Source organism: Xenopus tropicalis, chromosome 6 (genome assembly GCF_000004195.4).
Source record: "Xenopus tropicalis strain Nigerian chromosome 6, UCB_Xtro_10.0, whole genome shotgun sequence".
NCBI classification, from domain to species: Eukaryota; Metazoa; Chordata; class Amphibia; order Anura; family Pipidae; genus Xenopus; species Xenopus tropicalis.
Window position 1 is genome coordinate 148,374,064 of NC_030682.2, and position 26,818 is coordinate 148,400,881.

Below are 26,818 nucleotides of genomic sequence, written 5' to 3' on the forward strand. Positions count from 1 at the left end.
GTTCCCTAGTTGCCCGGCTGTAAGAATTCCCTGCCTGCTCTGTGCCAGACTGTGGTGCCAACCTAGAGACCAAGATTTCATAGAACCCACCATCCCGAACGTTTCTTCTTCTTTCTCCATTGTTTTTGCCATCATCTGCTACTCAGCCTCCTTCTACTCTCCATTTCTTACTGCCTTTCTGTTCATCTCCCTTTCCTCCTACATTTCCTGTTGTTATTTTTATTTTCCATAGTCTTTTATATGTTGCTCTTTTCCTTTCCTTTATGTTGCCATATCCAGGGAGAGGACTTGACGTGATATAACAAAAGAAAGCCAGATGGTTGGGAGGCCCTCAAACACCTGGGTCTACATTGAGTTTTCATCCAAATGATTGGCTAATGCCAAACAACATAATCCTTGAGATTCTCCCTAAGTACAGACTCTTAGGTTAAACAGTCCTTCCGTTTATAACTAAGGGGCCACTCAGAGGCTATTTTGCCCAGGGCCACTCTGCAAGTGAAGATGCCTCTTCTACACTACTCAAGCCTCCTCTGCTTGAAAAAAACACATTTCTTAATTTTTCCCCAAAGAAAGTGATGTTTTCATTCGTTAGGTTCCCAGACACGGTTTATCACGAGCAGATGACACAATCTGGCATTATCCCACCTTTCTGTTTTCTTTGTATCTTCCTTCTGGCCAAGGGCTCTGCCAATAATACGTTACTCATGACTCCTACATTACTCCTAGAGAAGAGCGACGTGCCAGAATTCTTCAAAGAAAACCCAACGGTAAACAGATATGACCTTTAACAAGAGAAATCTATGTTTTCTTTTTTTCCAGAACCGCATGAGATTTGTCCTGAGGAAAGTTCTGCTTCTGTCACTTGGCAAGAAACCCCAGCAGGGGAGACGGGCACGGTGCGATGCCCTCGGAACGCTACAGGTAGCACTAGGGAACAGCTCTTCCTTCCTAAATACACTCACCAGAACCTTTAATTTCTCTTCCAAAAAAGGGGTTGGTAGCACTAGGTAGGTACCTAATATATAGGGGCAGAGACAGGGGAAAGTGTTGGAAGGGTTACTGCCTGCCCTGCTCTCATTTCCCTACAGAAATAGGGGTTGGTAGCACTAGGTAGGTACCTAATATATAGGGGCAGAGACAGGGGAAAGTGTTGGAAGGGTTACTGCCTGCCCTGCTCTCATTTCCCTACAGAAATAGGGGTTGGTAGCACTAGGTAGGTACCTAATATATAGGGGCAGAGACAGGGGAAAGTGTTGGAAGGGTTACTGCCTGCCCTGCTCTCATTTCCCTACAGAAATAGGGGTTGGTAGCACTAGGTAGGTACCTAATATATAGGGGCAGAGACAGGGGAAAGTGTTGGAAGGGTTACTGCCTGCCCTGCTTTCATTTCCCTACAGAAATAGGGGTTGGTAGCACTAGGTAGGTACCTAATATATAGGGGCAGAGACAGGGGAAAGTGTTGGAAGGGTTACTGCCTGCCCTGCTCTCATTTCCCTACAGAAATAGGGGTTGGTAGCACTAGGTAGGTACCTAATATATAGGGGCAGAGACAGGGGAAAGTGTTGGAAGGGTTACTGCCTGCCCTGCTCTCATTTCCCTACAGAAATATATATATAAATATAGAAAGAGAAAAAGAGAGAGAAGGTAAATGTACCATTTTGACATTTTAATTGGCAAACCATGAAACACGCATTTCAAACTTCAATGGCAAAAACAGCTATTTTATTTTCATCTTTGGCCAACATATCATCGGTTTGATCTCTCCTGATGCCGAACTGAATGTTTCAGCTGAACAAACAGCGATCTGTTTACTTATCCCTTTCGGCAGTAGAAAGTGGGGCTCTGACACCTGACGCGGAGTCGATTGTGAGCGCACAAAGGGCCGCACTTATGTATTTGCAGGACTCTTTGTAAACACATACAATGGGGCTGAATGGAGAGTATCATAGAAAGAGGGGAAGCCGATGCCGAGCTGAAAGATACAGATTAGACGCTCATTGCCTATAATTCCGATCCTCAGGACGCCCCATTTGTCTCCTTGCAGGGCTTATTCTCCGAACGTGCGTTTTGGATGACGAAGGCGATGCTTACTGGGAGCCCCCGACATATATCAAATGTGTTTCCCTTGACTACCGCAATATTCAGCAGATGGTAAGAGAAAACGCTTGGCTTTTCATTCCTCTCCTTGTTGCATTCCGTTAGTTCTTTTTTTGTTTTCTCCTCCGAAACATCCAGCAATTTTCAGCTTTCAGCGGTATCTTTAATGATTTTTTTCCCGGGGACCCCCATTGAATTCCGCTCACCCCCGTGCCTTGTCTGCTCACAATGTGCCTCCTTGTAGCTCTTGTCCAAAATGGAGTTTAAGCTCTTAAATGTGGAGGCGCCAGGGAGCAATTGTGCCGAGGGGAGAGGGATAAACGCAGAGGTTGTGAGGTTCCAGGGGTCCCGCTCCGCAACAGATGTTGCACTCAGAAAGGCTGTCCCCCTTTATGGATCCCAGGGCTCATTTATGTGCAAAATGTTGCTAAATGGCACATACAAATGCCAGTTGATGTGCAAATTTGTGTGTTAATGGCATTACTTCTGGCACAGGGCATTACAGGGCCAGAACCAGGGGTGGGCAGAAGAGGTAAGTGCCTTGGCTGTGGTTGGGGGGGTGCAATAAAGCCAGTATAGGGAGGGGACAGCCAGACAGGGTGGTGGGGCAGCGAGTAGGCAGTGCCTGTGTGGGCCGAGGAGCTGAGGGGAGCGAGTAGGGCACCGGGCCACATAGTATTTCCTTGAGCAGAGATACTATTTCCTTGATACACAGATACTCCTTTGACACATCAAGCATTTACTGACAGACCCGTAAAGGGGAATTAACCTATCCCTGGGGTGCAAACGAGCACTTAATGGACATTTGCATCCCAGAGAGTTGTGCACTAATGATGAGCGAATCTGTCCCGTTTCGCTGCGCCATAAAATTCACGAAATGGCAAGTAAATTTGTGAAAAATACAGGAAAACGCACTTGGCGCACAATTTTTTTTGTTGTCCGCGTATATCTGTGCTTTTTGACACGACCGCGCCCAATTTTTACGCGACTGTGCCCTTTTGTGAGCGACCGCACCCGATTTGACGCACGACAGAAAAAATTTCCACGTGACAAATTATTCCACTGTGAATTTTCACGGAAGTTGTGCGAAACAATTCACCAATGGCGAAATGCGGAAATTCGCCGCAAAGCCATGCCTGCCGAAAAAAATCGCTCATCTCTATTGTACTCCACCCAGTACTTGCACAGGCCAGCCCCGTCCTTACCACTTTCAACGGGGGCCATTTATATTACATTTTGTTTTGCACATTGGCCTTATGGCAATGCCGTAGAACTCTGCACTGTTGCTTGCCCCATGGATATAGCCCTGACTGCATTAGTGGCAGAAGGGAGGGGCAGGCACATAGGCTTCCCAACAGCCCCCCAACTTGCATGTCATTCAGACACACAAATAAAGGAGCAGCAGAGGGTCAAGGCAGGCAGTTAGGCAGGTCTGTGTCCCCTGATATTGAACGCATTAAGGGGTGTCCTCTTGTGTCCCTTAGTGCCCTTAAACTTGTGCCTGGGGGATAGATAAATGACCCCTAAGGACAGGGACTTTACAAAGGGAAGAAGCACATCAATTTGTCGGCCATGCCTTTCAACACATTTATTGCAGAAAATAAGTGGCACAAGCTTTCGGGGGGTTTCCCACTTCTTCAGGTGCAAGTAGGGGGTCGACAAATTGGTGTTCTTCTTGCCTTTGTAAAGTACATGGAATGGCTTGGGAGCAGCCAGGGAATTGATGTGCCAAAGGAAGTGGTGTGCCGAAGAATTTTTTCTGTTGTTGAACCCTAAGGACAGGGATCCATTGAAGCCTACACCCTCTGCCGTTCCTTACCTTGCACTTCTGAATTATTCCTAAATTAGGGGTTGGGTTGGGGGGGGGGCATTTACATGCCACCCTCCCACCTTATATCAATACAGTGCTGACTGAAGAAGTTAGGGCTACTTTAGGGCATTATTGGGTCCTGGTCAACCTTCTCAGGATATTATGGCCGTGCCAACCCTGCAGTTGCCCAAAACACATTCCTTGTAACTTTCCTTGCAGATAAGGGAGCACCTTGCTAAGGCACAGCGAGGCCTCATAGGAGAAGGGATGTCCGGGGTGATACAGCACCTGGTGGACGTAACACAGGAAGGATCCAGCTATAGTGGAGACGTCTTGTCCACCGTTGACTCTCTGAGGAACATTACGGAAATATTTCGCCGTGCTTATCATAGCCCGACTGCTGGAGACATACAGGTAAAGTGGTTGAAGGGATTTTTGTTATTTATGTCCTGGAATCCATGCAGTTGGCTGAATGTATGTCCCAAAGATGTCAACACAAACTTGGGGGTTCAATAGAGAGGGAAGGTCAGATTTGGTTTAGGTGAGGAATCCCAACTGCCAAGATCTAATTTAGAGTAGAGTGTAATGGGGCAGATGTACTTTGTGCACCCAACCAAGCTAATGATAAGGATAGCATTCATTCTACATACCCCTTTTTTGTATGCTTCTTATGAATACGAGTTAAAGGGGCAACAGATGTGGTGTGGTGTCAGCCCCTCAGCCACAGTGAGAGAACAAGAAATTGCTGTTCCTACCATCAAGTTCTTTATTGACTTGAGCATAATCCTTTGGTCTAGTTGAAATAACTTGCCACGGGCACATCATGACCAGTGTCGGACTGGCCCACCAGGATACCAGGAAAACTCCGGGTGGGCCCAAGTTTAAGTGGGCCCTCCTATTCCTGACCATTTGGCCTGTTTCATGGCCATTCCCTATTTCTGAAAGGGAAGAAAGAAGAGAAATAGATGGAAGAATAGATGCTAGCATGGAAATAAAAGAGACTGGGAGAAAAAAGAGGTTGGGTGAGGAAAGGAGGAATAATAGTTTGAAAAGTGGGCTTATGGTTCAAAGTTTTCTGGTGGGCCCCTGGGGTCCCAGTCCGACACTGATCATGACCAATAAGGAAAGCTTGTGCCAATTTAGCCTAAATGTTTGTATAGAAGAGCGATATAAATACAGAAACACAAACCTTGTATAAGGGTTTTCAAACCTCTCCTGCCAATGTCCTGGGACCTCACTAACAGCCTTGTAGGTTTGAATATCCCTTCTCTATAGCCTTGCAAAAGCCTACCAAGAACTGAATATATTTATTATTTAAGTATTTATTTGAATAGTTTTTCATATAATGCTATTATTGACCTATCACTGAACACTCAAGGAACTTGCACTCCAGGGGTTTAGAAAACTTGTGTATGACTGCAGACACCTTCATCAACCAACAAATGGCTCAGTGCAGAGAATCCCGTTGGAACCAGTGGTCTGAGAGCAACATGTTGATCATCGACCCCTTGGATGTTGATCCCATTGGCCTCAAATGTGTCCTACCAATCAGAACCTCCTGTAGGCTGCCAGAAATATAGGGTCTACCATATAGCCAATCACAGCCCTAATTTGGCACCCTCAGGAACCCTTTTTTTATGCTTGTGTGCCTACAGTATCACTGAGCATCATTCTGGATGGTGGAAGACTTGCAAGATGCTAGTCTTCCACCAAGAAGCATTTGGTTGAGAAGAAGGGCACTTGGGGTATTTTGAAACATTTCCTTTGATGCAGATAGAAGTTTCCTCATGAGAGGAACGTTCTTACCTTATCATGGTTTGAGAAGAAGACTTCATCTTGCTTGTATGGGTTACAAGTTACCAGAATTGCACCTTTGGCAGTAACTTACTGGGGTATCACTTTCAGATACCCCCGGCTACATACCTGTGCACGTTCTTCAGACCATAAGTAGATTTGAATAGATGCAGACATATGTGGTGTACCCCAATGTGCCTACAGTATCACTGAGCATCATTCTGGATGGTGGAAGACTTGCAAGATGCTAGTCTTCCACCAAGAAGCATTTGGTTGAGATGAAGGGTTCTTGGGGTATTTTGAAACATTTCCTTTGATAACAAAATTCTCTGTAGACTGTTCTAAGATGGCTGAGACTTATGGGTATGTAGATTCATGTTGAAATATTGACATCTTCCCAAAAGGGTGAGCAGTTGCCTCACATTCTTTCTGAGGACTTTGCAGATAGAAGTTTCCCTCATGAGTGGAACATTCTCACCTTCTTGAGAAGAAGACTTCATCTTGCTTGTATGGGTTACAGTTTACCACAATTGCACCTTTGGTAGTAACTTACTGGGGTATCACTTTCAGATACCCCCGGCTACATACCTGTGCACGTTCTTCAGACCATAAGTAGATTTGAATAGACGCCGACATATGTGGTGTAGGCACAAGTAAAGCAAATGATTATGAAAGAGGTAATTATGCTAAAAACGAAGCTCAGAGAGTGTCAACAAAATATATGGAGAGAACTTGCATGCCAAGACTGCTGAGCTGGCACTTATTTATCTTTATATTAAATGTTAAATCTGCTATAGTGTGAGAGCCGGGCAGGAAGGTGTTGAACAACACGAAGAGCAGTTAGATAGAGAGCAAAATGTTCTTCTAAACCTCCGCACTCATGTAGGTACCAATCTGTCCATATGCTAATTGCCTTACAAATCCCGACTGTGTTTATTCTCTCCCCGAAGAATTTTGTGCAGATCATCAGCAACTTGCTGTCAGAAGAAAACCGAGACAAGTGGGAAGAAGCCCAAACGGTATGTATCAATATGCTACGTTCTCGACTTGTTTTTATTCCGCTCATTCCCCTTGGAACTTTAGGTAGAAATCCTCTGCAACCAAACGCCCAACAGCAAACTCGTTTTATTGCTTCCACTTGATCAGTGGTTGAATGGGGGAACGGTGAGATTTGGGGTGAGTGCGTATTTGTGCCCTGGGTACCCCTGGAACTATAGCAGGGTGACTGTTACCCCAATGTTTCTATATATCTGTAACCTTGTTATGGGCTAAGGGGGCCCAGCCTGAAGGCCAGTTAGGGGGGATTTGGGGTGAGTGCTTATTTGTGCCCTGGGTACCCCTGGAACTATAGCGGGGTGACTGTTACCCCAATGTTTCTATATATCTGTAACCTTGTTATGGGCTAAGGGGGCCCAGCCTGAAGGGCAGTTAGGGGGGGGATTTGGGGTGAGTGCTTATTTGTGCCCTGGGTACCCCTGGAACTATAGCAGGGTGACTGTTACCCCAATGTTTCTATATATCTGTAACCTTGTAATGGGCTAAGGGGGCCCAGCCTGAAGGCCAGTTGGGGGGGATTTGGGGTGAGTGCTTATTTGTGCCCTGGGTACCCCTGGAACTATAGCAGGGTGACTGTTACCCCAATGTTTCTATATATCTGTAACCTTGTTATGGGCTAAGGGGGCCCAGCCTGAAGGCCAGTTAGGGGGGGATTTGGGGTGAGTGCGTATTTGTGCCCTGGGTACCCCTGGAACTATAGCAGGGTGACTGTTACCCCAATGTTTCTATATATCTGTAACCTTGTTATGGGCTAAGGGGGCCCAGCCTGAAGGCCAGTTAGGGGGGATTTGGGGTGAGTGCGTATTTGTGCCCTGGGTACCCCTGGAACTATAGCGGGGTGACTGTTACCCCAATGTTTCTATATATCTGTAACCTTGTTATGGGCTAAGGGGGCCCAGCCTGAAGGCCAGTTAGGGGGGGATTTGGGGCGAGTGCTTATTTGTGCCCTGGGTACCCCTGGAACTATAGCGGGGTGATTGTTACCCCAATGTTTCTATATATCTGTAACCTTGTTATGGGCTAAGGGGGCCCAGCCTGAAGGCCAGTTAGGGGGGGATTTGGGGTGAGTGCGTATTTGTGCCCTGGGTACCCCTGGAACTATAGCAGGGTGACTGTTACCCCAATGTTTCTATATATCTGTAACCTTGTTATGGGCTAAGGGGGCCCAGCCTGAAGGCCAGTTAGGGGGGGATTTGGGGTGAGTGCTTATTTGTGCCCTGGGTACCCCTGGAACTATAGCAGGGTGACTGTTACCCCAATGTTTCTATATATCTGTAACCTTGTTATGGGCTAAGGGGGCCCAGCCTGAAGGCCAGTTGGGGGGGGGTTTGGGGTGAGTGCCTATTTGTGCCCTGGGTACCCCTGGAACTATAGCGGGGTGACTGTTACCCCAATGTTTCTATATATCTGTAACCTTGTTATGGGCTAAGGGGGCCCAGCCTGAAGGCCAGTTGGGGGGGGGTTTGGGGTGAGTGCTTATTTGTGCCCTGGGTACCCCTGGAACTATAGCAGGGTGACTGTTACCCCAATGTTTCTATATATCTGTAACCTTGTTATGGGCTAAGGGGGCCCAGCCTGAAGGCCAGTTAGGGGGGGATTTGGGGTGAGTGCTTATTTGTGCCCTGGGTACCCCTGGAACTATAGCGGGGTGACTGTTGCCCCAATGTTTCTATATATCTGTAACCTTGTTATGGGCTAAGGGGGCCCAGCCTGAAGGCCAGTTAGGGGGGATTTGGGGTGAGTGCTTATTTGTGCCCTGGGTACCCCTGGAACTATAGCGGGGTGACTGTTACCCCAATGTTTCTATATATCTGTAACCTTGTTATGGGCTAAGGGGGCCCAGCCTGAAGGCCAGTTAGGGGGGGGGGTTGGGGTGAGTGCTTATTTGTACAGTAGCAGAATAGATCAATAAGTTATCAGCAAAGGGTATAATGGCTCTTCAGTGTATTTTGGGGAGAAAAACAGAGAGAAAAGAGGGTTATAGTAAATGTTGATTTCTTATGGCAGAGCAGAACCCCGCCCAGTATTGTATTGAGCCGGGAAATCTCTGGTGTCTGGCAACGTGCGCACCAACCTCAATGCACCTCATCACAGTATAAAGCCTTCGGCACAGGCTCCGGGCAAGGTTATTGATTAACAGATGCCTGAGGCCAGACAAGCAACAGGAGATAAACTGACATAATGAGTCCATAAATATACATTGCTTATTTCCATGACAATGCTGCTAGAGGTGCAGACTTAATCTTCCGAGGCCAGACAGTATCTGAATTTGGCTTGAAAAAAAAGCTAAATTCATCGTAATTAAAAGACATGGAGTAGATGCATCAAGGCTGAGCCAAAGCACCACAGAGAGGGCTTGGATGGACGGCGAAGGCCTTGGAGCAAGATGGTCGTGGGTCTATATGGAAGACAAGGTTAAAACAAAAAGACACACAACCATCGGGCTCAACCTGTTGCTCAAGTAAATCAAACTAGGGACCAGTCCATCTTGATTCTGATATCAGACCCATTTATGTGACTGGGCCGGGGTTATCTTTGGTTGGACTCTTCCAGTGCAGATCTTTTACCAGAAAACATTTAGGAGTTTAGAGAACAAAGTTTGAGGAATGGATCTTCATCCTCGGAGGGTTCCTATGCCTCCGGTCTTGTCCAACCGCCCTTATCATTTCTAGCCTAAGGCCTCCATGATTCTTTATTTGGACCTTTAGGGGCAGATTTATCAAAATGTATAAAAACCCATGTTTTATACATCCCTGTGGGATTTTTAGAAGCGTATTTATCAAAAGGGGAGTTTTTCAACTATTGGTACACTTCTAAAAATTCAGTGTTGTCCAACTTGTTACAAGTTGTTGGCCAATTATTTCTCATGTAGAATGTCCAAGGGCTGGATTAGATTGAAATGAGGATGTTATACAGTAAAGTCTATGGAGCCTTTGATCAGATTGGGGGCCATAATAATCCTTTATAGGGCCACATCCGACCCACGGGCCTCCAGTTGGACAGCCCTGCTCTTATAGAAGCTTCTATGGGAGGGGCAGTAGGTGTGACTCAAACACTCTAATGGCAGCTTACATGGGAGTGGCAGGAAGTCATGGACTAAAACCCCCCGATGGTAGTAAACAGGGTGTAGGTGCCTAACCAAAGCCCAAAAATGCAAGTATCTGGTTGGTGCGGTTTGGCTCCAATGTTAGCAGATGTGTCATAGTCCAGACATGGAAACGAAACCTGATGACTTTACACCAGCAGAGGGCGCTACAGAGGGGCTGCAGTTCTACATAAGTTAAGATCATTGCAGTTGTGAGACATGAGAAACACTTAAACTTCATTTTATTTATACACCGCAATCAATATGGCATGTATTAATATTCAATGGATCAGCAAACCCTTTATTCAACTGGGTCTTTTAATTTATTGGTATATTGTTTGTGTGAAACATGGGAACGTTGTAATGTAATGTAACGGATAATAAAAGGCTTATAAATATATACAGGTATTGGACCCCTTATCCGGATAAACCCATTATCCAGAGAGTTCTGAATTACGGGAAGGCCATCTCCGATAGACTCCATTATAGGCAAATAATTCTAAATTTTAAAGATGATTTCCTTTTTCTCTGTAATAATAAAACAGTACCTGTACTTGATCCCAACTAAGATATAATTACCCCTTATTGGGGCAGAACAGCCCTATTGGGTTTATTTAATGGTTAAATGATTCCCTTTTCTCTGTAATAATAAAACAGTACCTGTACTTGATCCCAACTAAGATATAATTACCCCTTATTGGGGCAGAACAGCCCTATTGGGTTTATTTAATGGTTAAATGATTCCCTTTTCTCTGTAATAATAAAACAGTACCTGTACTTGATCCCAACTAAGATATAATTACCCCTTATTGGGGCAGAACAGCCCTATTGGGTTTATTTAATGGTTAAATGATTCCCTTTTCTCTGTAATAATAAAACAGTACCTGTACTTGATCCCAACTAAGATATAATTACCCCTTATTGGGGGCAGAACAGCCCTATTGGGTTTATTTAATGGTTAAATGATTCCCTTTTCTCTGTAATAATAAAACAGTACCTGTACTTGATCCCAACTAAGATATAATTACCCCTTATTGGGGGCAGAACAGCCCTATTGGGTTTATTTCATGGTTAAATGATTCCCTTTTCTCTGTAATAATAAAACAGTACTTGTACTTGATCCCAACTAAGATATAATTACCCCTTATTGGGGGCAGAACAGCCCTATTGGGTTTATTTCATGGTTAAATGATTCCCTTTTCTCTGTAATAATAAAACAGTACCTGTACTTGATCCCAACTAAGATATAATTACCCCTTATTGGGGCAGAACAGCCCTATTGGGTTTATTTAATGGTTAAATGATTCCCTTTTCTCTGTAATAATAAAACAGTACCTGTACTTGATCCCAACTAAGATATAATTACCCCTTATTGGGGGCAGAACAGCCCTATTGGGTTTATTTCATGGTTAAATGATTCCCTTTTCTCTGTAATAATAAAACAGTACCTGTACTTGATCCCAACTAAGATATAATTACCCCTTATTGGGGCAGAACAGCCCTATTGGGTTTAATAATATTTAAATAATCTTTTAGTAGACTTAAGGTATATTATGGAAATATCCCTTATCCATAAACCCCCAGGTCCCAAGCATTCTGGATAATGGGTCCCATACCTGTATATACTGTATATAGACAAAGAGAGAGAGTAGAGATGCACCAAATCTGCTATTTTTGAGTTCAGCCGAACCCTGAACCCTTTTGTAAACAATTTGGCCAAATTAGGCTACTAAAGAGTTAAATAGAAGCATGGGCAAAGCGTTCTGAAAAATGTTTTACTTCCGTGTTCATGGGACCAAAAGTCACGTGATTCGAATTCAGTTTGGCCAAGCACTTGGATTCGCCCGAATCTAATTCCTGATGAAAAAGGCTGAATCTTGGCCAAATCCCCATCTAAATCCTGGATTCGGTGCCTCCCTAATATATATATGTGGAAAGGGCTCAGTAAAACGGAATTACTAATTTACAAAAATAGTGATTTTGCTCAAATATTGAGTATTTTTCAAACAATAAGAAGAGTGATGGAATCTGCTGGAATTAAACCCAACTGAAAGTGCTAGAATGTGCTTTTGGGTTGGGTGGGAAGAGGGTTATCTCTGCTGCCTTTAGCTCTCTCTTTAGAACAGCGGTTCTCAACCTGTGGGTCGGGATCCCTTTGGGGGTCGAACAACCCTTTCACAGGGGTCGCCTAAACCAACGGAAAACACATATTTCCAATGGTCTTAGGAATAATTTTATGGTTGGGGGTCACCACAACATGAGGAACGGTATTAAAGGGTCGCGGTATTAGGAAGGCTGAGAACCACTGCTCTAGAATATTATTTTTTGGCATTTGTTCTTGTTTTATTTTTTTCAATTGGCCAAATATACATAACGAGAGCCTTAACCTAATCCCAAGGAAGGCGGCAGGCAGATCGCCAGGAACGTTGCCAGCTTTGAACTCTAACTCCGAACCCTTTGTGTGCCGCAGGTGGGGCTGAGCGTTAAAGATCTGTTCAAGCTGATTGAAGATTTCATCGAAGTCATCGGATTCCGCATGAAAGACTTCAAGGACTCCTACCAAGTGACGGACAACCTGGGTAGGTTCTTGGCTGCCAGCTGCCGGCGCTTGGGCTGGATTCCCTACCCGGTCTGGCTGCCGCTTTGCACAAACCCAGATATTTCTCTGCCTTTCATCGTGTCTCCTGTTCAGCCACTAGGTTGCACTGGCTGCTCAGAAGCTCTTTGTAGGCTCTCGGTGGGAAGGAGCAACACAAGGCTGTTCCTGCAGCTGAGCTGTGATTGAGTTTACTGCATTATCCCATTGAACTGCTTGGCAGAGACTCAAACGCAGCCTTCTGGCACATCCCTCATCTTGCCGGAGCCATTATTTGTCCTCTTCCACGCGTTCTCCTGCCCGATGCACCCGAGGAGGCTGAGATTTCTCTCAACATTTTATACAGTGGGGGGGGGAATTTCAGATAAAACGCCAAGACTGAATATTATTGTTGTGCTGCAGTTGTTCCCAATATGTAGCAGCTCCTGTGTGGCAGCTGAAAGGTGTAACGTGGTTAGACTGGCAATAAGGGCATGCTGGGGTCTATCCCTGGGGGGGCAGCAAGTCAGGAGTCCGATCTTTTTCATTATTACAGATATTTTGGCATGAAGCTCTTGTCCTGTTTATCCAGATACATTTTTCTTTCCTTTATCAGTGTCTGTTGCTCATAAGTAATTGCTATAGTGTCTCTATCATGGCTATGCCAATTACCCACCAACCCACCTAGATTTGTAGTGAAAGTATATGCAACAGCCTTGGACCCCCAACTATATTAGGGGCCCCTGGAACAGCCATTGGAAGCTGTGAGACATGTAAGAAATTCTACTGCAGAACATACAGATGGAGCAAACATTATCCAGCCGGCTGGTTGTCCCAACTATGGATCATGATCACAACTTTTCCCATTGCAATGAATGCAGTGGAGTCTTGGGGACTGGGTACATTTACCCATGGGCAGTAACCTATAGCAACCAATCAGTGCTAGGCTTTTTACTGCCAGCTGCCGGTAGAACAATGAATGCAATCTGATTGGTTGCAATAGGTTACTGCCCATGAGCACCATCCCCAGCTTTTATCCATTTTCAGGAAGTTTCTGGGACATTAATAGGACATTAACATGAATTTCTGCGTTTTGCCATTTTATCACGAAATAGGGGCAAAAAATCGCATCAAGTGTAATTTTTTGATGCGGGCAAAATTTTTTTTTTCCCGTTTTGTGATTTTTTTTTCCATTGCTTCCTTACTTATAAGTTTGACAAGCAAATTAGGGATGGGTTGGAGGGGTTATACTTATGTGCTTCCCTCATGAATACAGGGCTGACAAACACAGGCTGAGCTGTATTCATGGGGGTGGTCACAGGTTTCTCTTCTCCGAGCAGAAACATGTGCCAATTCATTTAGGCATTAGGTACAAATTACCCAAAATAGCAGATTATAGCAGTATTTTGCACTTAGTACCCTGCCTTTTACTGGGACCCCTAAAGCCTCTTGATGTTGTCAAACTATAACTCCCATATGCTCCAACAGACTAAGTCTGTCGTATTGGGTATTATTGCTGACTGACAGATGGAGGCTGCAAGTTGGAGAGACCTAATGGGGCTCCACACCAACCCTCTTCCCAGCAAAAAGCTTATACAGTTAATTTGGGAAACAGGAATCACTTGGACATTCTTATGTCATGTTCAGGTTTTATGGAATAAACTATAAAAATGAATACAGTGTAGGTTATGACTTATTTTCCTTTTTCTGCCTGGGCATCTGGTTTCTACCAGCAAATTTTATGTGTATACCCATAGGTAGAGACCCGGGTTATACAGCAATCTGCACCCTGACCCACTGTGTAGAACATTCTAGCCTGAGGCCTTCAAGCCTTGTCACCCCCTTTGCTCTGAGAACAAGTCAAGTGCCAGCATTTTGCTTGTTCCTAAGGCAGGGTGGGTGGAAAAGCTAGAAGATCCTGGGCCAGAACCACAATTTGGTGTAAAGCCCTCCTCCCAAGATACATTTATTAATCCCAACTTCCTCTTCCACTAGTAACCTTCACACTTTTATAGTTTTTTTTTTTTTTTTGAAAAGTACCAAAATAATTGTTTTTCTCATTTTGTTTTTATTTTTTAAAAAGTTCTAAGTATCTTCAAGCGACCAGCGAACAGTGCCACCGACATCAACTTCCCTATGAAGGGCTGGAGAGGGATGGTGGACTGGGCCAAGAACTCAGAAGACAAAGTCTCCGTTTCTAAGAGCTTGCTATCTACTGGAGATACAGGTAAGTCTACGGCTTAAAACAGCAGTCTCTGATATATTTTGGCTCAAGTCCCTTATTGAGATGGAAACATTATATCAGTGAGAGTTCCAGCCAAGAATATCTCAGAGAGAGTTCACCTAAGTTTGAGAACCACCTGCTTAGAGCCATGGCTGGAATTAGATGTCAGGGGATAGGAATTTATGATACTGAAATAGGAATTGAGTGTTGTATTACTCTGCTTCCAGCAATGGGGATAATATTGGCCGTCGTGCACAATAACATGTAGGCAGAATAACAAAACTGCAAGAACCGACCACATAGTGTAGGACAGTAAAAGTTTGGCTTTTGTAGGTGTTATCTAGCTGCCCCACAAGAGAAGGTCAGAGGAAGATTCAAGTAAAGGACCTGGTGATACTGGAAGGTATTGACCTATAGTGATCTTGGTGTCAGTCTAATCAGAAAGGGGGGACTAGAAAAAATTAGGGTTCCTGGTCTGGTTACTACTCTTCTCATCTCTATATCTTCTTACTTACCTTAATTTTCCCTTTGTTCTCTTCTCATCTGTATTTCTGCTCTTCTCTCCATTTTTCTCTTGAATTTCTTCTTTGGGACCACCATTTTCTTTATCAACTCTTCTTTTCTAAATCTTCTTCACTATTCTCTATCTGTTTATGTCATAACGACATACAAGAGCCAGCATAGCCTTAGTTGAAGGGTGCAACTATCAAAAGAGCAGCCAATTAGTAGGGATGCACTGTTTTAGGCTCTGGCCGAATCTTTGTGGAAGATTTGCCCGAATACCAAACGTAGTCCAAATGTTAATTAGGATTAGGAAGAACGAAAGACAACTGCAGAAAAAAATTCAATTCCCGTTTATATGTGACAAAAGTCACGTGATTTTAAGAATTCGGATTCTCTTTGGCCAGAACCATGGATCTGTCCAAATCCTGTTGAAAAAGGCCCAATCTTGTCTGAATCCCTAACTGAATTGCTGGATTTGGTGCCTACAATTTAGTGACGCTGAAGCCCGACGTCCCCAATGAGAATTATGGACTTGAGAATTGGGGACTTTATTGTGTTTGCTGTTGGAATGAGAAGCTCTTCAAAATTGTCCAAAACTGTATCAGGTTCTCACAAAATGAACGGAAGGTCTTTGATCTTGAAGTTGGATGGATGTATCGTTGCCGTGATATTGTTTTTAGAAAGGGGAAACAAATATCTGTGAAGTTTATTATAGAACTGTAATGATCAGATATAAATCCCCTTTCCTTAACCACAACATCTGAGGACCTCAGCTTTCTTACTTACTATGCTGCTCAGTGGTAAACCCCTTACAGTGCATTATTTTTTGATATTTTTAAACTTTATTTATTCATAGGGGCCTATTAGCACCCTGAGATGGAAATTGACCCCAAGGTTGCTTTCCTCTATGATGAAGTTGTCTCTCCTGACCCACCTAATGTTGGGCCTTCTCCTACAGTGGGGAGACTTGGACCATTCTCAATTCCTCCCTTCAGGTTTCATATCGTTAACCCAGGCCCCATACAATAGCGTTCCCATCTGCAGGTTAATTTATTGGAACTCGGCTCTATAAAAGCGTAGACCCGCCAGAACGACCAACTCTAAATTGTGAGCAGAATGAGCTTTGAGATTGAAAGGCATGGAATGGAAAGCTTCGGAGGGACTGCAAAGGTCGCTATTAGTTGTGCGACGGGAACACAATGTCCCGGGTGATTAGCTCCACTATCTCCGCTGCTGGGCCCGGATTTTCTGCTCGCTAAATGCCAGCTGCTTATTTTTCTTTAACTGGCGTTTCTGTAATGTTTTTCTTTCTTGTGTCTAATGCTCTGTATCAGGATAGAAACAACCCAGGTCTGCCCGCGAATTACAAGAGTTAATCTTTGTCGTTATTAAGAGCCGGCAGAAGGGCAGAATTTATGAGCGCCGACAGTTAAAGCGAGCACCTTGATTTATGTGCCTTTATATAATGTCAGTATTTATGGGTGGCACATTCAGATCCAGGATTTATCTCTCTCCGCTTTGCACATTGGCGAGGGCCCTCGCCGCGCAGGCTTTTTCCGCCAGTTCTGCACACCCGATGATACAGCTCCGTATTGCCCATTTATTGCCGAGTCATAAAAATATACATCAACATATTTGCAACTTAGACGTATAATTTATCGGCAAATATATTTCCGCAGAGACATTTTCTCCACAGAGCCTCTCATTCCCATTCAAGACTTTCCAGAAAAAACGTATCTGTTTTTTTGTTGACAGCTTCGAAGAGAACGGTTTACAAAATGCTTTTACTGAAAATAACAATATTTACCGTTTATAAGCCACATTTATAGCCATCTATTTTTTTTTTCCTATAAATGTTGACATACAGTATATATTGCACAAGAGCCATGCATCTGTAAATTAAATCCTTATAAATGGTGCTTAGTGATGTCAGCAGTTATAATTGGGGCTTAGTGATGTCATTCGCGGCCTCAGGCCTTTATATGGTCATGGACCTCCTCAGTGACTTGTAATATCCTTATATTTTACAATAAGGGGTACATTATTCACTGGCCCTTCCCCCCCCCCCTTTGATTTGGCCGGTGGTCATCATAAATGACCTCTAGGATGATAGATAAAATAGACCAGTGATCTCCAACCAGTAGCTCGGTGGCAACATGTTGCTCCCCAACCCCTTGGGTGTTGCTCTCATTGCCCCCAAACAATGGAGTTATTTTTGAATTCCTGGCTTGGGGGCAAGTTTTGGTTGAATAACAACAAGATTTCCTACCAAATAAAGCTCCTTGTAAGCTGATAGGGTGCATAGAGGCTGCCTAATAGCCAATCACAGCCCTTATTTGGCTCCTCCATGAACCTTTATGGTGCTTGTGTTGCTTCCCAAGCCTTTTTACATTTGACTGTGGCTCACGAGTAAGAAAGGTTGAGGACCCCTGAAGTAGACAGTTCCTAGAAGGAGTGAGGTGGCCTTTAATCATGTGAGAAAACACAAGCCTTCTGGAATGACTATTAATATTAGATAATATTATATACATACCCTGATATTTTATTTCTCTGGAAGGAGCAGATCTTTGTGCTGGTAGCAAGTTCCCGGCTCAGTTGCACGCTTGTTTAGAAAAGCTTTTTCCTCCGGTTGAGGTCTCCCAGTGGGCGCCCGACCTTCTGATCTTCTCTGTACGCTCTGTTAGCTCAGGCACAACACACCGAATCTGCAAAACTGGAGAGTCCCACTGTGTTGTGCATTGCTGCAGGGCCCAGCTCGTACGCTGAATGCGCAACATGTGCTCTCTATCTTGACCTTTTCAAATGAATTATTTATATGCCCCTGGAAAAAAAAAATCCAAAATCAGCAGTGTGGAAGCTTGTTAGTAGGTGGTGAGGCCGATGGCCTGTAGCAGCTCACACACCTTTGCTCAGGTTCCCCACTGATTCATCTTTTCTCTTTCCATCATGTCTAGATACAGACGACTCCTCCATCTTCATCATTGGGACCGTGCTCTACAGGAACCTGGGGAGCATCCTGTCTTTGCAGAGGTGAGTTGTGGTAGGACACCAGCTGAAATTTACACCGTAGTGGATGTTTAATAAATCTCTTTCTTAAATGATCTTCACTGTTACAGTTCTGGGATGGTTTAATGGTTCTTCATTTTTATGGTTCATGGTCAAGACGACCAAAATGCTTTATAATTGTCCCTTTGACTCTGGTAAAACACGTTGTACCAATTCTTAGCATGCTCTTTGTAGTCCACCAGGAAAGAGCCCTCTGCACTCTAAATAGCGGAAAACATTGGTTGTACTAGGGGAGTCTGGTTCCCAAACTGTGAGGCTTTGCTTGGAGGGTCCAAACATTGACTTGGAGGGACCCAGCCTGAAGTCCACTTATGGTCAGCTTTGGGGAGAAAGCCAGTTTGCTCCCCTGAATGATCCTCAAGGTCCAGGTGAAGTTACTTAAGGTGGCCATACAAGGGCCGTTTGCAGCTGCCAATATTGGTCCCTTGGACCGATTCGGCAGCTTATGGCCCATGTAGGGGCAGAAACGACAGCCATGCCCAAATGATATCTGGCCTGAAATTGGGCAGATATCGATCAGGCAGGTTAAAAGATTTAGTCTGCATCAGCTCGTTGATGCAGTCCCCAAACCAACTGTGCCATTGCCGCCCTTAGAATTCGATCGTTTAGCCCCAGGGCCAAGCAAGCGGATCTTAACATGTATGGGCACCTTTAGAGTACTATTTGGGTTGAAAACTTATTTATATTTTTCTTTATTTCTTGAATTTTTGTTTTTTTTTTAATTAGTAACCTTGTAACCTTTTGAGAAGATAGATAAATGATGCACCTCAAAAGGGGCTTGAACTGAAGGAGTCCTCAGACCACATGTTTCTAGTATCTCCAAATTATGAGCGGTGTGAGCGGCACGGAATCCAGGGAAGGAAGTGACATTTGGCTTTATTGTTTCCTGTTTACCTGGAATAGCCTGTCCGTTTGGTGCAAGGAGAACCGTTCCTTTATGAGGGCAAATAAGTCATTTAATATCTAATATTTAGTTCAAAGATCAATAGTTATAACATGTATTTGAGGTTTATTAAATTCGGGTTGGGGTTTTGGGTGCCAAAAAGTCGCACACCCTGAAAAAGAGTCTCTACGATTTTTCCGAGACTTTTCCGCAACAATTCCGAATTCGAAACCTCTCCATCTCAAGGTCATGTAGAAGTCAATGGAAAATGTCCCTTTTTACAACTGAAAGATCTTTCTTTGCTTTGTGGTCTTTGAGGGGTTTCGGGTATTTTGACACCGGTTATTGTGCCCTGTAATGTTATTGTTAATGTTACCCGTCCACTTTAGCCCTGCCCAAATATCTCCAGGACCCCTTCTATCTTTAACCCCCTCACACCTCACTTTTACATGAACCCCTGCCCACCAACACACATGACACATTTACAGCCTAAAATCAAGGCTTTCCTGGGAATAACAGACAGTTGGCAGGTATACAATAGTAATTCGCCCCCCTATATAGTATGCAGCACCGCGTGTTTCCATAGTTACATAGTAAGCGCGGGCAAAAATAGACACCAATGTAAAGTTTAACTTCTACGTAAATGATAAGCAGAAAGGCAAAATAAAGGAAAATTACAGAGCAGCAAAGGGAAAGCTTGTCAGAAAGTGATGTGTTGTGTGTGTAACACTCAATGGAGAGTTAAATATAGAAAGAGATTGCCAAGTGCCTGAAAAATATGGCCGAATGGTGCAGACATCTGTCAAAAACATTTTTGGAGCTTTTCCTTGGGAATTTATATTTTATAGCAATGGAGGCACAATAGGATCCTGGGGTACCACGGCATGACTGGCTTGTCCATGTTTACATTGACCTGGGAATGGACCTTCTGAGATCCAGGGTCTGTGGAGTTGCCACTAGTCTCATTGTGCCGAAATGTCTCCTGTGCCTTTAGCTATTCAGTTTTCTTAACAATGTAACCAATATAAGTTTCACCCCTTCCTGTACCACCATCTTCAAACACACTCTTTCATGCTACGTACAATAAGATGCCCAACTATAAGACTTCACTTGTATTTCTGCCAGTCTGTAGAATTCCCTACCAAAATCTATTGTTGTCCTTGTTATGTAAAGAGAAGCAACTGGGAGAATAAAGAACATGAGTGAGAGAGAAGGAAGAATAGTTAGGAGAGTGGGCCCATGGTCTACGTCTTAGTGGGTCCAACACTGGCCATACTGACTCTTTTCCCTACAACCTCTTGGGAACATGGTCCTCCTGGTTCAATCTGGGGCCCTCATATATTCTATGTTTTTGTATTATGAATGAGGGGCCAAGGGGGGAAATCTAATAATAAAGGAGAAGGAAAGGTACTAGGGATGCACCAAATCCCGAATTCGGTTCGGGATTCGGGCCGAATCCAGGCTTTTTTAGAAGGATTTGGTTTTGGGCAAATTGATGGTCTCGGCCGAACAGAATTGAATCCTAATTAGCATAAACGAGCATATGCTAATTAGAATTTGAAACGGGTTAAATGGTTGGGGGAATTTTTTTTCAACCCCTTCCAATCCGTTTGAGATTTGGCAGAATCTGTCTGGGTGGGTTCGGGGGTTCGTCCGAATCCAAAAAAGTGGGTTCGGTGCATCCCAAGTACAAACTAAGTAAGTTTTATCAGAAAGGTCTATATAAATACAGCCATAAGCATAATGCTGCACTGAGTCCTCTATCAAAAGAAACACAGGATTTTTTTTTTCTTTTGTTTATAAATGTTCTTCCTTATTCAGGGCATAGGAACAAGTCTGCTCAGTTTGTTCCTCTCTCCCCCTCCCTTCTCTTCCTCCCCTCCTATCAGAATTTACTCCCCCTCCCATCTCTGTGTAATCTGAGCTACCAGCAGCCACAGCTGCTGTTCAGAAGCTACTAAGACCAAACTAAAATGGCAGCTGCTATCTTAAGCAAACAGAGGGTGCTTCTAGGGTTGTTACTCGGGTATGGTAAAGCTTTCTGCAGAATAAATATAGGGTTCTAGGTGGCACTAATTTGACTACTTTATTGGCAATAAAATGCATTTCCTTCTGCTTTAATTTAATATGAATATTTATTTAACTTTTGCTTTATATCTGGGGAACTGCCAGGTAACGAGAACAATGGAGAAATCCCATCCTGCATCATAATTAGGGAAGAACAAATCCATCAAAATAATATCCATAGTCAGTGTTTTTACTCTTTGGCAAACAAATGTTTGTATGGGTTTCCAGGCTGTAGGGTGACGCGGAGTCACCAATCCCCGAGTTTCCAGTGGTACCAGTATCTCATCTGTAGGAGCCCATAGGACGCCACATTCCCATATTCTGCATTGCAGTGCTTGGAATAAAGCTCCTCAAGCGCCGGAGGGGCCTGCCAATCCCTCGAGCAGTAAAGAGTTTAATGAAGGCAGTAAGGAGAGTGAGGATTTGTGAAGTGTCTCTGTATGGCTGGGCGCACACGTCGCAGTGTTGTCGCTTTCTGAACGACGCTGTAGGCTGTGAGCTTTGTGGGGGGAAAGCGCTTTCTTTTTGCTCTTCTTATAGACAGGCATTGAGGCAGCAAGTGAAGCGTCCTGAGGCACCTTCTAAATCTGTTCTGCACTGATAAGCATCGGCACAGCTCCGTCCCACATCTCCCTTCCATTCCTCGGCTAAATACCTACGTTTCATATCCGTAGAGGGGAGTGTGTCCAAGTGAGGGCAGATTTCCACTGAATTATTCTTTCAAATGTTTTATAGTTAACAATGAAATACCAGTATTAACCCCACCTTGTGACATTCGTCTGACATATTGGGTTACCATGATAAGCTGGGGCATTAACATACTAACTCCAGTACAGGTATAGGACCCTTTATCCAGAATGCTCGGGACCAAGGGTATTCCGGATAAGAGGTCTTTCCATAATTTGGATCTCCATACCGTCCGTCTACTAAAAAATCAATAAAACATTAATTAAACCCAATAGGATTGTATTGCCCCCAATAAGGGGTAATTATATCTTAGTTGGGATCAAGTACAGGTACTGTTTTATTATTACAGAGAAAAGGGAATCATTTAACCATTAAATAAACCCAATAGGGCTGTTCTGCCCCCAATAAGGGGTAATTATATCTTAGTTGGGATCAAGTACAGGTACTGTTTTATTATTACAGAGAAAAGGGAATTATTTAACCATTAAATAAACCCAATAGGGCTGTTCTGCCCCAATAAGGGGTAATTATATCTTAGTTGGGATCAAGTACAGGTACTGTTTTATTATTACAGAGAAAAGGGAATCATTTAACCATGAAATAAACCCAATAGGGCTGTTCTGCCCCCAATAAGGGGTAATTATATCTTAGTTGGGATCAAGTACAGGTACTGCTTTATTATTACAGAGAAAAGGGAATAATTTAACCATTAAATAAACCCAATAGGGCTGTTCTGCCCCAATAAGGGGTAATTATATCTTAGTTGGGATCAAGTACAGGTATTGCTTTATTATTACAGAGAAAAGGGAATCATTTTTAAAAATTAGAATTATTTGCTTAAAATGGAGTCTATGGGAGACGGCCTTTCCGTAATTTGGAACTTTCTGGATAATGGGTTTCCGGATAAGGGATCCCATACCTGTACTTGCATCTAAAGCACTTGTTGTGCTAAGCACTAGTCCATCCATCCTAAATCCTTCCATTTAATCAGACAAACCTTCCACTGTCACTATTAAGGAGGCACAGTTGGGTTGGGGCGGAGCTTGCAGACTGAGCACATGGATAACTTGATTATGATTATGATTAATAAAATTAATTGCACTATGACAAAGGGGTAATGCAATGAAAAGTCTACACTGTCCCTGTATCTAGTAACCCATAGCAACCAATCAGTAGAGTGTTTGTGTTCAATAAGTTGACTGGTAAATTTTACCTGCTGGTTGGTTGCTATTGGTTACTAGGCAAGAGGAAACTTTAGAACATTCATTAGTCAATTCTTGCAGTCGGGGTAAGTTATTAGGCATTATTTTCCCTGTAGAACTCCAGACTGAAAGCTTTGCATGGGAGGCGTTGATTATCTTGTGTACCAGACTACAAAATAAATAATGTTCTATGCACAGAACTCAACATAAAAGCATTACACAGCATGAAAGACATTCTGGTTGTGGGACTTCAGCAATGAATTTGGCACATTAGCACCATCGTCAATATAGCGGAGTCTGCCGCGTGTCAATCAAATGATCCCATGACCCTACTTGACTCCTAACTGCAGGGAAAAACTCTCCGGCCCCCGGAGAATGGATTGGCTGCTCAACATGGCGCTTATTTTCCATTCCTACATAGAATAAAGCCGGGGATACAGTCCTATCACTGGAGGTCAAATCAACACCCAGAACATGGCCCCATCCTCAAAGACTTGGGGAACTGGAACCAGTTTAACGCAGTTTATGCTTTTATATTCCATAAATAGATTTATTATAGTGTACTAGCGATGGGCGAAATGTTTCGCCAGGCATGGATTCACGGCGAATTTCCATGTTTCGCCATTGGCAGATTATTTCACGAAACGGACAGAAAAATTCGGCGCACGTCCAAATATTGTCTCTAGAATAGTCGCGGGCATCAAACGAATAGTCACACAGCCAAAATTGTCGCAAAAATAGTCTCAGGCATCAAACGAATAGTCATGCGGGCAAAATTGTCGCAAAAATAGTCTCAGGCATCAAACGAATAGTCATGCGGCCAAAATTGTCGCAAGAATAGTCGCGGGTGTCAAACGAATAGTCGCGCGGCCAAAATTGTCACAAGAATAGTCGCGGGCGTCAAATGAATAGTCGTGTGTCCAAAAATTTTTGCAAGAATAGTCGTGGCCATCAAACGAATAGTTGCGCAACCAAAATTGTTGCAAGAATAGTCGCAGGCGTCAAACGAATAGTCGTGCAGCCAAAATTGTTGCAAGAATAGTCGCAGGCGTCAAACGAATAGTCACGCAGCCAAAATTGTTGCAAGAATAGTCGCAGGCGTCAAACGAATAGTCACGCAGCCAAAATTGTTGCAAGAATAGTCGCAGGCGTCAAACGAATAGTCGTGCAGCCAAAATTGTTGCAAGAATAGTCGCAGGCGTCAAACGAATAGTCACGCAGCCAAAATTGTTGCAAGAATAGTCACAGGCATCAAACGAATAGTCGTGCAGCCAAAATTGTTGCAAGAATAGTCGCAGGCATCAAACGAATAGTCGTGCAGCCAAAATTGTTGCAAGAATAGTCGCAGGCATCAAACGAATAGTCGCGCGGCCAAAATTGTTGCAAGAATAGTCACAGGCATCAAACAAATAGTCGTGCAGCCAAAATTGTTGCAAGAATAGTCGCAGGCATCAAACGAATAGTCGTGCAGCCAAAATTGTTGCAAGAATAGTCGCAGGCATCAAACGAATAGTCACGCAGCCAAAATTGTTGCAAGAATAGTCGCAGGCATCAAACGAATAGTCGTGCAGCCAAAATTGTTGCAAGAATAGTGGCAGGCATCAAACGAATAGTCGTGCAGCCAAAATTGTTGCAAGAATAGTCGCAGGCATCAAACGAATAGTCACGCGGGCAAAATTGTTGCAAGAATAGTCGTGGGCATCAAACGAATAGTCGCGCTGCCAAAATAGTCACAAAAATAGTCGCAGGCGTCAAACGAATAGTCACGCAGCCAAAATTGTCACAAGAATAGTCGTGCCAAAATAGTCGCAAAAATAGTCGCAGGCATCAAACAAATAGGCGTGCGGCCAAAATTGTCGCAAGAATAGTTGCGGGCGTCAAATGTATAGTCACGTGTCCAAAAATTGTCGCAAGAATAGTCGCGGGCGCCAAATGAATAGTCGCGCGACCAAAATTGTTGCAAGAATAGTCATGGGCGACAATTTTTTTTTCGCACAACATTTTAACCTTTTTGCAAATTTTTCGCCGTTTCATGAATCTTTTGAAAGATTCGCAAATTTATTGGCGAAGCAAAACGGGACAGATTCGCTCATCACTATAGAGTACTTGATTGAATTGAAGTCTCTGAAGAGCAACCCAAATAATATGGGTGCAAGTGCCATTATTCATGGGTGGATCTTCTCTCTGCCCTGTAGATAGGCTTCTTATAGAAGACTTTGCATTGTATCACCTATAGTTATATATGTATATATAGCAGTTGGTGTCTTATTGGATGAGCTAAACCAGGCAAAATCTTAATTATTTTTCACCTATGTAAATATTCATAAATTGTCCAGATGGCGAATATTTAGTGCCGCACCGCGGACTCCGCCCCACCAAGCTGCACTGCTAGAACTGAACTGAATATCAGTAGGCAACTAAATGGAATATTAATCTTTTTTTACTTGAGATATGACTGCCTTCAAGTGATTGTTCTATTGTGCGACTGCAGGAGAGAAAACAATCTCAGTGGTTCCGTTGCTTGGTTCTTACAATCTGAAGTTACCAGTCCATGAAGAACCAAACACTTCTATGTTCTGCGTAGCCTTTGGCACCAAGAACGTGTTGTCAGAGGAGGGTGCTCTAGTGATCACTCATGCTGCTGGGTTGGGTTTGGGAAAGTGCAATGGCTGGTTTAGTATTTTATATTCACCATTAGTGGTGGCTCTGCTGTCTAGGACATTGGGTAGGTATAGGCAAGAGAAGAGTAGAGCGTTGGATGTCCACCCTACATAGCTACAAAGTCTGAAAATCAAATTACCTTATACATTCCTCAAAGGGTGTAATAAGGAACAAACCATTTGTCCATAGAATAGCAGTACAGTAGATAGGTCACCCTTAGAGTAAGGCAGAGTAAGGGTAGAGTAAGCTGGTCATATGTGCCCAGATCATTCTGCTAAAAATGTTAATTATATGAGACCAGGCCAATACTCGGTGGCTGCTTTGCTGAAGGTCGGATGAGGTCTCAAGCTTGCTCTGACTTGATGTAACTTCTACATGTTCAGTAGGATGAATGGAACAAAGTTATATGGCGAGCCCCATCTATGGGCCAGTGACACAGTATCCAATCCAGAGGTTGGACCTTCAGAGCTTTCATGAGCCTCCTAAAATTTCAGGTTGTAAAATAGATGTTGTTAGAGAGGCAGGAAGGGTCCATGGAGTAAGGACAAGAGCACAGTGTTGAGTAATATTGAGGCCATAGGGTCAAGGGTGCAAATTAGGTGGAGTGCACAGTAGGAGAACCTGGAAAACCTCAGATTCAGCATCCATCTTGCCCTATCTTGACCTATCGTGTCCTGTTGTCTTTATCTAACCCTACTAATAATAATGGGCCAATGACACAGTATCCAATCCAGAGATTGGCCCATGTATGGTTACCTTCAGAGCTTTCATGAGCCTCCTAAAAATGTAAAATGGATGTAGTTAGAGAGGCAAGAAGACAAGTCCATGGAGTAAGGACGAGAGGACAGTGTTGAGTAATAATGAGGCCATAGGATCAAAGGGGCAAGTTAAGTGGAGTGCACAGAAGGAGAACCTAGGAAACCTTAGATTCAGTATCCATCTTGCCCTATCTTGTCCTTCTGTCTCTATCGTGTCCTGTTGTCTTTAACTAACCATACTGTCTCTATCTTGCCCTATAGTCACCATATTGACCTGTTGTTGCAATCTTGCCCAATTATTCCCATCTTGCCCCACTGTCTCCATCAAGGGGCAAGTTAAGTGGAGTGC

At 43.7% G+C, this 26,818-nt stretch overlaps 1 protein-coding gene across 5 annotated transcripts in view; it reads left to right on the plus strand.

The window, feature by feature from the left end:
* Positions 1 to 26,818, plus strand: part of adgrb1 (adhesion G protein-coupled receptor B1) — a 387,039-nt gene that overhangs the window by 230,425 nt on the left and 129,796 nt on the right. For all 5 annotated transcript variants that reach the window (XM_031903763.1, XM_031903765.1, XM_031903764.1 and 2 more), the window contains 7 exons: positions 820 to 921; positions 2,045 to 2,151; positions 4,127 to 4,321; positions 6,652 to 6,720; positions 12,313 to 12,421; positions 14,501 to 14,644; positions 18,100 to 18,175. In XM_031903763.1, coding sequence (XP_031759623.1) covers positions 820 to 921; positions 2,045 to 2,151; positions 4,127 to 4,321; positions 6,652 to 6,720; positions 12,313 to 12,421; positions 14,501 to 14,644; positions 18,100 to 18,175 — 802 coding nt within the window. The remainder of the gene's footprint in view (positions 1 to 819; positions 922 to 2,044; positions 2,152 to 4,126; positions 4,322 to 6,651; positions 6,721 to 12,312; positions 12,422 to 14,500; positions 14,645 to 18,099; positions 18,176 to 26,818) is intronic.